Source organism: Acartia tonsa, chromosome 11, assembly GCF_053477335.1.
Source record: "Acartia tonsa isolate MP-2025a chromosome 11, ASM5347733v1, whole genome shotgun sequence".
NCBI lineage: Eukaryota > Metazoa > Arthropoda > Copepoda > Calanoida > Acartiidae > Acartia > Acartia tonsa.
Window position 1 is genome coordinate 41,107,238 of NC_137270.1, and position 12,906 is coordinate 41,120,143.

Below are 12,906 nucleotides of genomic sequence, written 5' to 3' on the forward strand. Positions count from 1 at the left end.
TATTGTCAAAACAAAAACAAATTCTGAATCAAATTCTTTCTTTCAATTTCTTATCACTTAAGATCCCTGTAGACACTTATCTTTAAGATTTTGTGACTTTTAGGCAAAAGTTGAGGAATTAAATTGTTGGTTGTATTGGTAATGGGTGTAATCATAAAGTAGTAAAGTTTGTCTGTTAAGGTCTCACTAACCACAGAAGTTCTACATTTTAAATAGTTTTCAGTATGGTGTTATTCTTGTTTTTCTATTGGTGAATAGGTACAAAAGTTTGCTGTACTGACAACATGCTACGCAGCTTGCTGTGCCCAAATAGGCAAAATTAATTTCTTTTATCCATATCAAGTTACAAACAATAAAGACTCAACATTTTATTAGGGGCAAGACTCAAAAATTGTAAAAGGCGCAACAAAATTGAGACTCAACATTTTTTTAGGGCAAGTTCAAAAAAATATAACAAGTTGCCACAAAATAAAGACTCAATATTTTATTAAGGGCAAATCTCAAAAATTATAAAAGGCACCATAAAATAAAGACTCAACATTTTAATAGGGCAAATCTCGAAAATGATAAGAGACTCCACAAAAATTACATTGCATATGGATTAAGAATAGGGGGATTGGATATATTGACAAGTAAAACTTTGTTGTCAAATTAGGATTCAAACATTTTTTGGGTTTATTGATATGGATGGTATAAAAATATATTGTAAGAGTCTTGCAACTACATTATAACATTTTTAAGATAATTAAATAATCATTATTAAGACCAATTTAGCTGTGGGCATTTAAAGCACCATTCTTTATAATTAATTGGAGGGGAAATCGAAAACCATTCCCTGCCAATTATCTCAACTTCTGATAGAGCTAAATGTGTAAAATTATTGCACTTCTAGTAGTCTTCATCTTAAATGTTGCCAACATTTAATTGTTTCTTTTGAGATTTACCATTTTTTATAGTATCATCTTAGACAAAATATTCCACCAGTAATGTCTTGGGATTTAGGATGCCACATCTGTTTTTGCACATCTTTTGAGATGTACTACTTTATGATTATCTTTAAAGAAAGAACATAAAAGGCTAATGATAAGATTCAAGAAAGCTTTTGTCAAGATTTACCCAAAAAAATTATGAAACAATTATAGTGTGTTGCCTAAAATTACATTACTTTTTTTAAAGATAACCCACTTAAAGATTAGTGTGCTGCCAAAATCTAGAAATCTTTTTTCAAGATAAACCACTTAAAGATGTGTTTGTTGCCTATATTTAGATAGCCTTTTTCATGTTAAACTACTTAAAGATCTGTGTGTGTTCCCTAAATTTAGATAGCTTTTTTCAAGACAAACCACTGAAAGATGTATGTGTGTTGCTTCAATTTAGATAGCTTTTTTCAAGTTAAACTACTTAAAGATGTGTGTGTTGCCTAAATTTAGATAGCTTTTTTCAAGTTAAACTACTTAAAGATGTGTGTGTTCCCTAAATCTAGATAGCTTTTTTCATGATAAACCACTTAAAGATGTGTTTGTGTGTTGCTTCAATTTAAATAGCCTTTTTGAGGATAACTTACTTTAAGATATGTATGTTGCCTATATTAAGATAGCTTTTTTCAAGACTAACTACTTAAAGATTATCTGAGATGAAAGATTTATGCGTCTGTCATCGGCGCCTTGCATTTTCATTTAATTTGCACTGATTCGGATAAAAATTCTTATATAAAAGGAACAGTGTGTGTGTGTGTGTGTGTGTAGTGTCTGTACCATAGAGTTTCACTAACCACTGAACTGATATGGTTATTCTTTGCATCGTCATAGCTTCTTATAAATTCTGGTAAGGATTATAACTATTTTGGGAGTGGGTAAAACAACCCTCCTAAGACAAATCACCCCTAGAAACCCCCCCACCAAAAAAAAATATTTTCTTTTTCAAAACCTTATTTAAAAATGGAGTGGTCCTTTAAATTCCCCCCCCCCCCATTTACGCCCCTAATGGCCCTTGGGACCTCCAAATGGTTATTTTGTCTGTGATAATTGGAGATTTATGTAAATTTATCCTCTATTGTCTTAGATCTTTAGTTCCCTGAGAATATAAGACTATCTATTTAATACACCATAAAAAAATTTAAATGCAATTTTTACGAGATGTATGAAATTCAGGGAGAAAGGGGACATTGGGCTGTTTATTACACTAGTCTCCAAAATTAACTTATTCGTTGGCTTAACAACTTTTGCAACTTTTATTGAATTTTGGTTTATTAAGTTGAGTGTTCAAACGTTTCAACAACTAATTGTTATCTACAGAAGGGGTAATCTTGTGTATCATCATTTGCGATGAACATCAATTTAACAGCTATTGACCTATCCATTTAGATTCCTGATGTGAAATATCTCAAGCTAAAGGGTACAAAAACAATTGTTATAATATTTTCAAGTTTATATAAGGCCAAATGCATATATAATCGCAGTATATACAACATATTCCTTTAATTTAGTGTGTCATACAAAGGGTCCAAAAGATTTAACTTTTTAATAGATATTAAAAGCGACGCTTTCTATAATTAGGGTCGGTCCGTCCATCCGTACGTCCGTCCGTCCGTCCGTCCGAGATAGATAGCTTTTATTCGTAAATTTAGGCATGTTAGAATTGTCCTATCGATTTCAAACTTTGCATGATGATTCCTCGAGTAGTTAGGTACGATTTAGAAAGCGTAGCAAATCTATAATCATTGCCAGAATGTCCGTACGTCCATTTTAAACTCTATAATCAAGTCCTAAGAATGTAAGTATGTCTATAAACATTATCCTGTATCAAGCAGTTTTTCAACAAATTTACTTACAATTTTGCTTCGACTATTATACTTTAATATTCTGATTATTCAGTTCAGACACTATACAAGTGTTAATGTCCGTTTTTCCTACCGTTTCAGTGCTTCGCTTTTATGGATGTTGTCATCCTTGTTAATAGTTATTTATCGCATAGTATTTTGCGGATATTAGAATAAAATAAAAATATAAGCTTAAAACCAGTTTTGCTAGTCCCGAGGGGCTGAATTGGCATTGACTGTTTAAAGTAACAGAATGTCTGTCTGTAGCATGAGATATCCCTAAATGCCGTTTAAAAATTATTATCCTTTACAGGGAAGCTTCCTTTATGTGAAGATGATTAAAGTCCCTCGACAGATTATGACGTCATACGATAAAATAACCAATGAGAGGCCAGCATAAATTTTACCATTGGTCAATTACAGTTTACACTGGCCTCTCATTGGCTATTCTATCGTATGACGTCATAATCTGTTGAGGGACTTTAATCATCTTCCTTATATGCCATTTTTAATTAGAAGTTTTAATTAGATTGCCGATTTACGTACAGCATAACGTACGCACTTCGGATGTGGGTTTAAGCAGGGAGGATGGGGACATTGTAATATACCCAACGTTTTTAAAACAGTTGACTTTGGTTACTTTTAAAAAATCCTTATTGCTTAATTTAAACTAGCGGTGATCAAAATTTTCAACCAATAATTTTAATTAAGAAAAGTAATGGTGTTAATCACCATTTGGGTTAGCCTTAAATTTATCGTTCATTGTCTTATCCCTCTAGATTCCTGCGGTTTAAGCCTTTGGACTCATAAATATAAAAATGAGACACTAAAATAAATAAAAATATAGATTTTCAGAAAAACATGCATAAGTACATACTTATCATTATATAAAATTGACAGAATGTCTTTTTGTCTGTTGCTTGAGATCTCGTTAAACGCTGAACCCTGTCAAGAGTCCAGGGTAGGGATATACGGAAAATGTCATGTGTGACGTCATAAAATACGTCTAAAAGGAAAGGATGATAGGAGAAGCGGTAAAGGGAACCCATAAAAAAAGAAATGGATTTAGACTATTTTATGACGTCACACATGTCACTTTTCATAGTGTGTTTTGGTTCTGGGTAGCCCCGCAGGGTTTAGGCAGAGAAAGCGAAGCTTTACTATAATTAGGGTCAGTCCGTCCGTCCGTAACGGATATTTTTTGTTGTGGTTAATTTAGGCCTTTTTAAATTGTCCTTTTGATTTCAAACTTTGCATGGTGATTCCTGTAGTAGTTAGGTACAATTTATAAACTCTATAATCATTACCAGAATGTCAATACGTCCATTTTGAACATGTTGATTTTTTACTTTTTTAACAACTAATTTTTATGTGATCTAATTATCCGATTGTTCTGATTTTTGGTATGTTGATTCCTGGGACAACTCTATAATCAAGTCCTAAAAATGTAAGTATGTCCATAAACATTATCCTGTATCAAGAAGTTTTTCAACAAATTTACTCACAATTTTGCTTTGACTCCTATTCATTTATATACTGATTTTTTAGTTTTGACACTATACAAGTGCTAATGTCCGTTTGTCCTACCGTTTCAGAGCTTCGCTTTTATGGATTTTGTCATCCTTGTTTTTAATCTAAATTTTTAAAAAAGGGAAGGGTTTAAGTGCTCGACTGGATTTTTGTAAGAAAGTACGATTGTTTGAAATTATGTTTTTCAATTGAATTGAAGATGTTCAAAAATTTAATGATGAGAAGGGATACATCAATGGCCGATAAATATATTGTATAAATGTATATTCCCAATGATGTAACACATGATTTACCCTTCTGTGTAGATTACTATTAATGGTTGAAACGTTTAGACACTTAACTTAATGAACGAATTAATCAAAATTCAATAAAAGTCTCCAAATTTTTTGAGCAAACGAATAAGAAAACATTTTTATAAAACTTTTGGGACTAGTGAAATAAGCATCCCAATGTCCCTTCCCTCCCTGTCATAATCCACACAATAAATATTCTTTATTAATTTCAGAATCCATTATTTTTCTGCCGGAAGCCTTATCCTAGCCGAGGAGTGGGTCAAAGTTCTGCAGAATGTCATACAACGTTCAGCCGTCAGGTAAAATTTAGCTGTGCCTGTCATCTGTTAGGTAGTTTTTCAGCTGTTAGATAGTTTTCAGCTGTCAGCTGTTAGAAAGTGTTCAACTGACAGTTGTTAGGTAGTTTACAACTGTCAGCTGTTAGGTAGTTTGCAGCTGTCAGCTCTTAGGTAGTTTCCAGCTGTTAGCTCTTAGGTAGTTTCCAGCTGTTAAATGTTAGGTAGTATACAGTTGTCAGGTAAAATTAACCGTCAGGTGTTAGCAGTTTTCAGCTGTAAGCTGTCATTTATCTAATAAGAGAGATTATTTGTCTGTGTTAAGATCAGCTTAAGATTAGAGCTGGATCTTTAAATCATTTTAGTGGTGAGCAAGATCGGGGTGAGCCGAATTTCAGCCAATCACAGCGCGGCATTTCATAAAATGCGGTGCTCTCATTAGTGAAAAGTTGGCTCACCCCGATCTGGCTCACCACTAAAATAATTTAAAGATCCAGCTCAGTTGTTTCTTATTCCTTTTTGTTCATGTTTCTATGACACTTTAAAATTTTTAAATATTTTGGATTATTTTTAGCGTATTTTCTTGGAAGGATTGTGGTACCCTTCCCTAAAATAATTATAAACCTTCCCAGGATCTATGAAAAGCTTCATTGTAAAGGAGAACTATTTTGGTTCAGCGGTTTGTAAGATCCTTAGATACAGACCTACAGAGATCCTATTACTTTTGTGTATGAATTAAATTTAATATTTTATTCTCATTTAGGGCTTTACTAAGTAAAGGAGAAAAGAAACCGACCATAGAAGGATGGCTTACTAAAGTAAAACATGGCCATTCTAGACGGTATTTATCTATTTTTTTAAAAAAAGTTGATCTATCAATCGTTATAGTTATCTACAGAATTATAATGGATTTACGTGAATATTTAGCTTGTTAATTTTGATCTCATTTATTGGTTGATACGCTCATCCAGTAGAAGGGGAGGGATGGGGTAAAGGGGGTGGAGGGGTGGGTATCGTTAATTTAATTAGCTACGAGTTTCATTTTAATAGAGAACACAATAATAATTGGTGTAAGATCCAAGTAATAATAAATCCATTAGTATAATATTATCGTATTATTTTAGAATATGATTCTGAAATGGGTTGCTCTATCTAATCTTATTTACCCAACTAACAACTTAAGCAATATTTATAGAAATATAATATCTATGATTGAAATAGATTCTGCGAATGGAATATAAATGTAGAAAATGCGTACAGACAGGGAAATATTCATAAATACAAAAAAGTGGGGCTATTTGATTTGAGCATTTAATATCTATCTATTTATTTAGATGCTGGTGTGTGTTAATAGGAACAATGTTTGTATACTTCAGAAACCCAACAGATCAGGTATAGTTAGTTATTGCATCATATTATAGACAGCTTTCTGCAGATATCAAAATGATAAATTATAAGATTAAAAGTTTTGTTAGCCCCGAGGAGTCAAAGTCCAAAGCTAACATTAAACTGTATTAGTTTTATAATTTTTTAAATTTTAATATCTGTGGAAAATGTATGTAGTACAGTGCTATACATGATTTTTCAGTATGGCTGAGAACCAGTTCTAATCCAGCGGGTATTAAATTGATTTAAAGCCATATTTGAATAATCCTTATAATATATAAGTTACATGATGTCTATCTGTTTGTCTTTTCTAAAGAATCTCACTCGTATTTCTGTCTGTCAGTTAATCTGTTTACCTGTTTCTCTGTCTGTCTGTCCATCTATCTATCTAGCTATACAACTATCCATCATTCTATCTATCTATCTTTCTATCTATCTATCTATTTATCTATCTAACTGCTAGAGCCCCCTGGGACAGGTGAACATGCGAGACTGCCGGGTGGAGGAAGTGGAACATATCTCTGATTCAGACTCTGACGTTGCAGAGGAACAGGTGACCCCAACAGAGACACGAAGAGTGTCATGTGTGACGTCAGAATAATAAGGCTGAAAAGGAAGGATGAGAAGGTGAAGTGGGAAAGGAAACCCCTTAAAAAGGGATGGATTTAGATGTATTTTTATGACGTCACATATGAAACTTTCCATCTACAACAACAATATTTCTAGTATGGCTTTGAAACCGATCATTATCCGGTGGATTAGAACCGGTTCTCAGCTTTACTGCAAAATCACATATCGTTATATAACGGCAGACTCTCTACAAAATACAAAAAAAATGACTTGGCATTAAGCTATTTTAGGCTAACAAAAGGTATATTAATCTGATTTTTTTTATATTTCACTCTTCGCGGAATGTATTGAAACCATGAAATTATTACCCATTTTGTTGGATTTGGCCTTAGGCACCTTTTTTTATCTTACTATCCACGGAAAGTTGACTATTAGACGATGCGATAAATAACATTTATCAGCTGGCCAGAAGGACATACTTTATATAACTCAAAAACACTTACCCCTTTAAAACAGACAACCTACTCTATTGTTGGGGTTAAGTCACAACCTTTATTAAGAACTTAGATTACAAGGTTTCGTGATTTTTGACTAGTTATTTCTAGCATCTTATTATAGTACATTGATAAGATTTAAACTGTTTTTTTTTAGCCCTGAGGTGCCGAATAGATTCTAATCTACCGGATTAGAATCGGTTTCGAATGAATACGAAATTTTTTTAAAATTTAATTATTATTTAGGATAATTCTGGTGTACAGCCGACCATTGGTATTTTCCCCAATCACATACATCAGGTAAGATTATTATTAGGGTTGGGCCGGAAATTTTTTTTGCCGGATACCGGATATCTGGCTGATTTCTAATGCCGGATAACCAGATATTGAAGTAGTAAAAAAATAAAAGCTGGCAGCTGCTAAGTATAGCTGCCGCCGCCAAAAATCATGATTTCAGATTTCTAATGTAAAATTTTCAAATAAATAAACATTTTCTTTTAAAAAATTCTTCTACCATCAAAAATAAGAAAATTACAGCCATTTAAACTTTAATATAAAAGTATAATATAAAAGATTATATTGCCAGATATCCGGCCGGAAAATGAAATTGGCCGGATATCCGGCCAAACCAGAATGAATATTATTATCACTAGCGGTTACGCCCCTAGAGGCCTCTAAAAACTGGTTGTAGCTGATATAAGACCGACATATTGATAGTCTATTGACACCTACACTATATTCTTATTTTGAGATTATAACGACACCATTTTTAAAAAATGTTTTTGCAGAAAAAATAAATTTATAAGTATAGATGTATACACCAAACTTCTACCAGCCTTGTTTATCGACCCAAAAGATAGTAGAAGTTTTTGTCTTTTCATAAACATAAAAAACGTGTAAAAACTCTGCTTTTTAAAAGTGAAAGGTGATATAAACTAGAACCGACGAGGTTGTATTAGAGGGGTATTTAATCGGTGGAGGCATACAGCTTATTAAACTCTATTCTTCTCTATTATTTAACTTTATTGGCTTAAAGTATTTGACTCGACTCAAAATGTCAACTGAATTTGAGTTGCCGATTGTGTACATAGTTTCCTCGGTGTTTCCTCATCCAATCCCAATATCTATAATACAAAGTAGAACGATGTCTGTCTGTCCGTCTGTCTGTCTGTCCCTTAAGATCTCAGTAACCACTGAACCGATCGGATTCTACTCTTCAGGGTATCTACCTATTGGTCCTGTGGTGGTTTTAAGCTATTTTCTTGGGGGGTGGGACACCCCCAACCCCCCCAAAAACCAAAAAATCCCCCCATTTTTTTTTTTTTTTTTTGAATGAGATTTCCATGGTCCTTTACGATTTTCGCCATAATTTTTTTATCACCTCTTGGGGCAAAGCCCCTAGAGGCTAGGGGCGAAGCCGCTAGTTTATACATAATACATTTAAAATTTTAATAATTTTGATTTTTTAAGATGCTAAATATAGACATATTTACTTTGGCGTAGAATAATTATAGAGATACTTCGCTTATAACATTATACGTTATATAGTTCTAGGAATCCTCATTCCTTATATATTAACGGACAAAGTTACGAACTGATGATAATTAAAGAAACGCTTCGCTTTTAAAAGTGTTTGTAATACATTTAAACTGAAGTTGAAAAACTGCTTGAATACAGGACTTACTTACATTTTTATGACTTATTATAGATATGCTTCGCTTATATCCTTGTATTTTGTTGTCCTAGTAATCGGTATTCCAAAAATCAGATTAATCGGACAATTACATCATATAAAAATTTGTTGTTGAAAAAGTTAAAATTAACATGTTTAAAATGGACGTACGGACATTCTGGTAATGATTATAGAGTTGCTACGCTTTCTAATTTGTTCCTAAATACTTCGGACTCATCATGCAAAGTTTGAAATCGATAGGACAATTCTAACATGCCTAAATTAACGAAAAAAGCTATCCGTTCCGGACGGACCGACCCTAATTTTAGAAAAGCTTCGCTTTTAAAATTGTCTAAATTTCTTTATGTTATGTTGTTTTTTCATAAAATAGCCAAAAACCACCAATCGAACAACAAAAATTTAAAAGTCTGTTACCAAGTTCCTAACTGTTAAGAAATAATTTGTACTGCCCTTTTGAATAAAGTGGCGCTATTTTAAACCTTTCTAAAGTAAAGCATTATACAAAAGTTAAATATTATATAATTGTATAGCAATGTACAGGGTGTGACAATAAATTGTCCCATTTTTGAAATACCAATAAATATAAAAAGGGTGATCAATAGCTTCTAATGCAGAGAGGATGGGGACATTGGGCTATAAATTACACTGGTACCCAAAGTTTTATAATCACATTTTATTATTCGAGTGGTTTATCCCCCTCAAACTTTGACACCCCTAATTTTACCCCCCCCCCAAGATTAAAAAAAATAGATTAGATTCCCCCCCCCCCCTTCAAAGATAAAAAAGCTTGGACGTCCCTGATCACTGGAGTCGTTCAAAGCTTCATAAAGACATGCTGGATCAAATTCAGGAAACTAGATGGATCAAAAAATTATGATGTCAAGCAAAAAAGCAGGGATCCAAAGGGATAAGAAAATGGCCTATAAACTGATGTATAATTACATCCTAAATAATGATACATGAAATTATCCCTTTAGTAGATTACATTTAGTGATTGAAACGTTTTGACACTCAACCTGATAAAGCATCTCATCATAATTCTATAAGATCCCCAAAGTTGTTAAGACAACGAATAAGAAAACGTGACTATAAGACTTTGGGGACTAGAGTAATAAACAGCCCGATGTCCCATTCCTCCCTGGCAAAAAAGGGAGCTTTTTGGACCTCAAGAGAAGTATAGCAAACTTAAGATTACAACCAGTTTTGTTAGCCATGAGTGGCAGCAGACCCGGGCTTAATAACACATATAAATTTTTATGATTTTTTTAATTAAAATTGTGTAAAATCAATCAACTATCTTTATAATTTATAAACCTTTACTTTTTGGACATTTTTATTGGGACACCTTGAATTTTTGGTTCCTTATCACCTCACTAAGAAATTAGACTAGGTTAATTATATAAAACAACAACTAGTGTAACCAAGTCAATGAATAGATTATTATCCAGAGAAAGAGAGAGAGAGAGAGAGAGAGAGAGAGAGAGAGAGAGAGAGAGAGAGAGAGAGAGAGAGAGAGAGAGAGAGAGAGAGAGAGAGAGAGAGAGAGAGAGAGAGAGAGAGAGAGAGAGAGAGAAAGAGAGAGAGAGAGAGAGAGGAAAATGGGCTGTTTATTACACTACAAAGTTTTATAATAACGATTTCTTATTCGTTGGCTTCACAAAATTGGGGATTTAGTTAATTTTGATTAAATCATGTTAAATGTTCAAATGTTAAAACCGCTAATTTTAATCTACAGAAGGGGTAATTTTGTGTATCATCATTGGGGATTATTAGTTTCTTCGCTCCTAGCCTCCTAAGGGAGGTATGGACATTATAAAGCTTCTCTGAAAAGTAGAACCAATACTGTCCAGTATTACTAGAGATCACTGAACCGATATGGTTCTCCTTTACAATGTAGCTTTGCATAGATCCTAAGAATGTTTATAACTCATTTTTTTGGTGGGTAGGGGTTTACTTTCTCTTTTTGGAAAATAAATTAAGAAATGGAAAGAAGGGTGTCAAATTCAATATTCCACCACCTCAAGTGCCCCTAGAGGCCTTTAGAGGTGTGGCCTGGACGTAAATTATCGCACTCTTGCAGTTAATGATTTATGCCACAAAACTGTTTTTGCAATAATTATACCATAAATCATAAATAGCGAAAATTTATTATCTAATAATATAGATAGAAGTCAAAAAGAACACTTTTTATAATAAACGTTTTACACGAATTTTAAGGTATAAGACTATGGACGACAAATAAATGTACATTCCCAATGGCTATACACAAAATTACTCCATCTGTAGAATAAAATCTTAAATTATTTATGAACAAGGATCCATAAAAGCGAATCTAAGAAACGGTAGGACAAACGAACATTAAGACTTGTAGAGTGTCAGAACTGAATAACCAGAATATAAATGAAAACGAAACAAAATTGTAAGTAGATCTGTTAAAAAACTGCATATATACAGGATATACTTACATTTTTAGGACTTTATAATAGATATGCTTCGCTTAAAACAATGTACTTTGTTGTCCTAGGAATCAGTATTCCAAAAATCAGACCTATCGTATAATTTTATCACATTAAAATTTGTTGTTAAAACGTTAAAAAAAAGCAACATCTTAAAAATGGACGTACGGACTTTCTGGTAACGATTATAGAGTTGCTTTGCTTTCTAACTCGTACCTAACTCCTATAGGAATCATCATGCCAAGTTTGAAATCGATAGGAGAATTATAACATGACGGACGAACCGACCCTAATTATAGAAAAAAAACATCGATTTTAAAAGTTTAGACACTGCTAATTTGAACCTACAAGTTTAATAAAAGTCCCCAGCCAAGTAGAAGTTTTGTAAGCCAACGAATGAGTGAACGTGGTTGAAAACTTCTTAGTATGAACATAATTAAAGAAGTGCATTGCTTAGATTGTGCCTAAAAGTCCTAGGAATTAATACTAAAAATGAAAAATGTTTAGTCGAAAAAAAATTATCTACAAATAGGACTTCCTAGAATTCCTAGATTATAGAGTCTCTACGCTTTCTAAATTGTACCTGACTGTTTCAGGAATCATGTTACCAAGTTTTTAATTAAAATTTAGAGATCCGTTACGGAACGGATGCTCGTACAGACCCTAAATATAGAAAAGGTCCTTTGAAAAGTGTTAAAATGCATTTTTGTAGGTTAAAAAGTTAAATAAAATTTGAACTTTTTTAAAATGTGATTATATCTAACTATATAAATATAAGTACTTTTTATGATGGGAAAAAGGTAATTATAGACATGTTTCCGCGGATATCCAAATGAATATTAAATAAAACTGTTTTTTTAGCCTCTACTGGCCAAAGGCCCTTGCTTACAAAACTGGTATGGCTGAGAACCGGTTCTTATCAAGCGGATATTAATCAGTTTCGAAGCCATATTGGAAAAAAAATATAAGCTTGCTTCGCTTATAATATTGTACCGTGTTGTAATAGTAATACGTATTCCAAAAATCAGATGAATATGATATTATATCACATACAAAATTGTTAAAATAACTTGTTTTGAATGGATGTTTGGACATTTTGGTATCAATTATAGAGTTGTTACCAGTTAATATTACCTACCATGCCAAGTTTGAAATCGATAGGACAATTCTTTTATGCCTAGATTTACGATAAGACGGACGGACTGACCCTAATTTTAGAAAAGCTTCTCGTCGTTACTAACCTAAAATTACTATTTACCAAAGTCAAAAAATACTCAGTTTCAACTTCAACATGACCAGACGTTGGTTTAAAAGTGTACTTTTCGTCAGAGTGCTGCAAAATGCGCAATTTTTTTGCATGTTTTTTTTGTAATTGCTTAATCTAATTGTAT

General features: G+C 32.8%; 1 protein-coding gene across 3 annotated transcripts in view; it reads left to right on the forward strand.

The window, feature by feature from the left end:
- Positions 1 to 12,906, forward strand: part of LOC145332324 (uncharacterized protein CG43867-like) — a 283,573-nt gene that overhangs the window by 172,510 nt on the left and 98,157 nt on the right. For all 3 annotated transcript variants that reach the window (XM_080177312.1, XM_080177313.1, XM_080177314.1), the window contains 5 exons: positions 4,854 to 4,940; positions 5,680 to 5,757; positions 6,251 to 6,308; positions 6,766 to 6,855; positions 7,613 to 7,666. In XM_080177312.1, the coding sequence (XP_080033438.1) occupies positions 4,854 to 4,940; positions 5,680 to 5,757; positions 6,251 to 6,308; positions 6,766 to 6,855; positions 7,613 to 7,666 (367 nt within the window). The remainder of the gene's footprint in view (positions 1 to 4,853; positions 4,941 to 5,679; positions 5,758 to 6,250; positions 6,309 to 6,765; positions 6,856 to 7,612; positions 7,667 to 12,906) is intronic.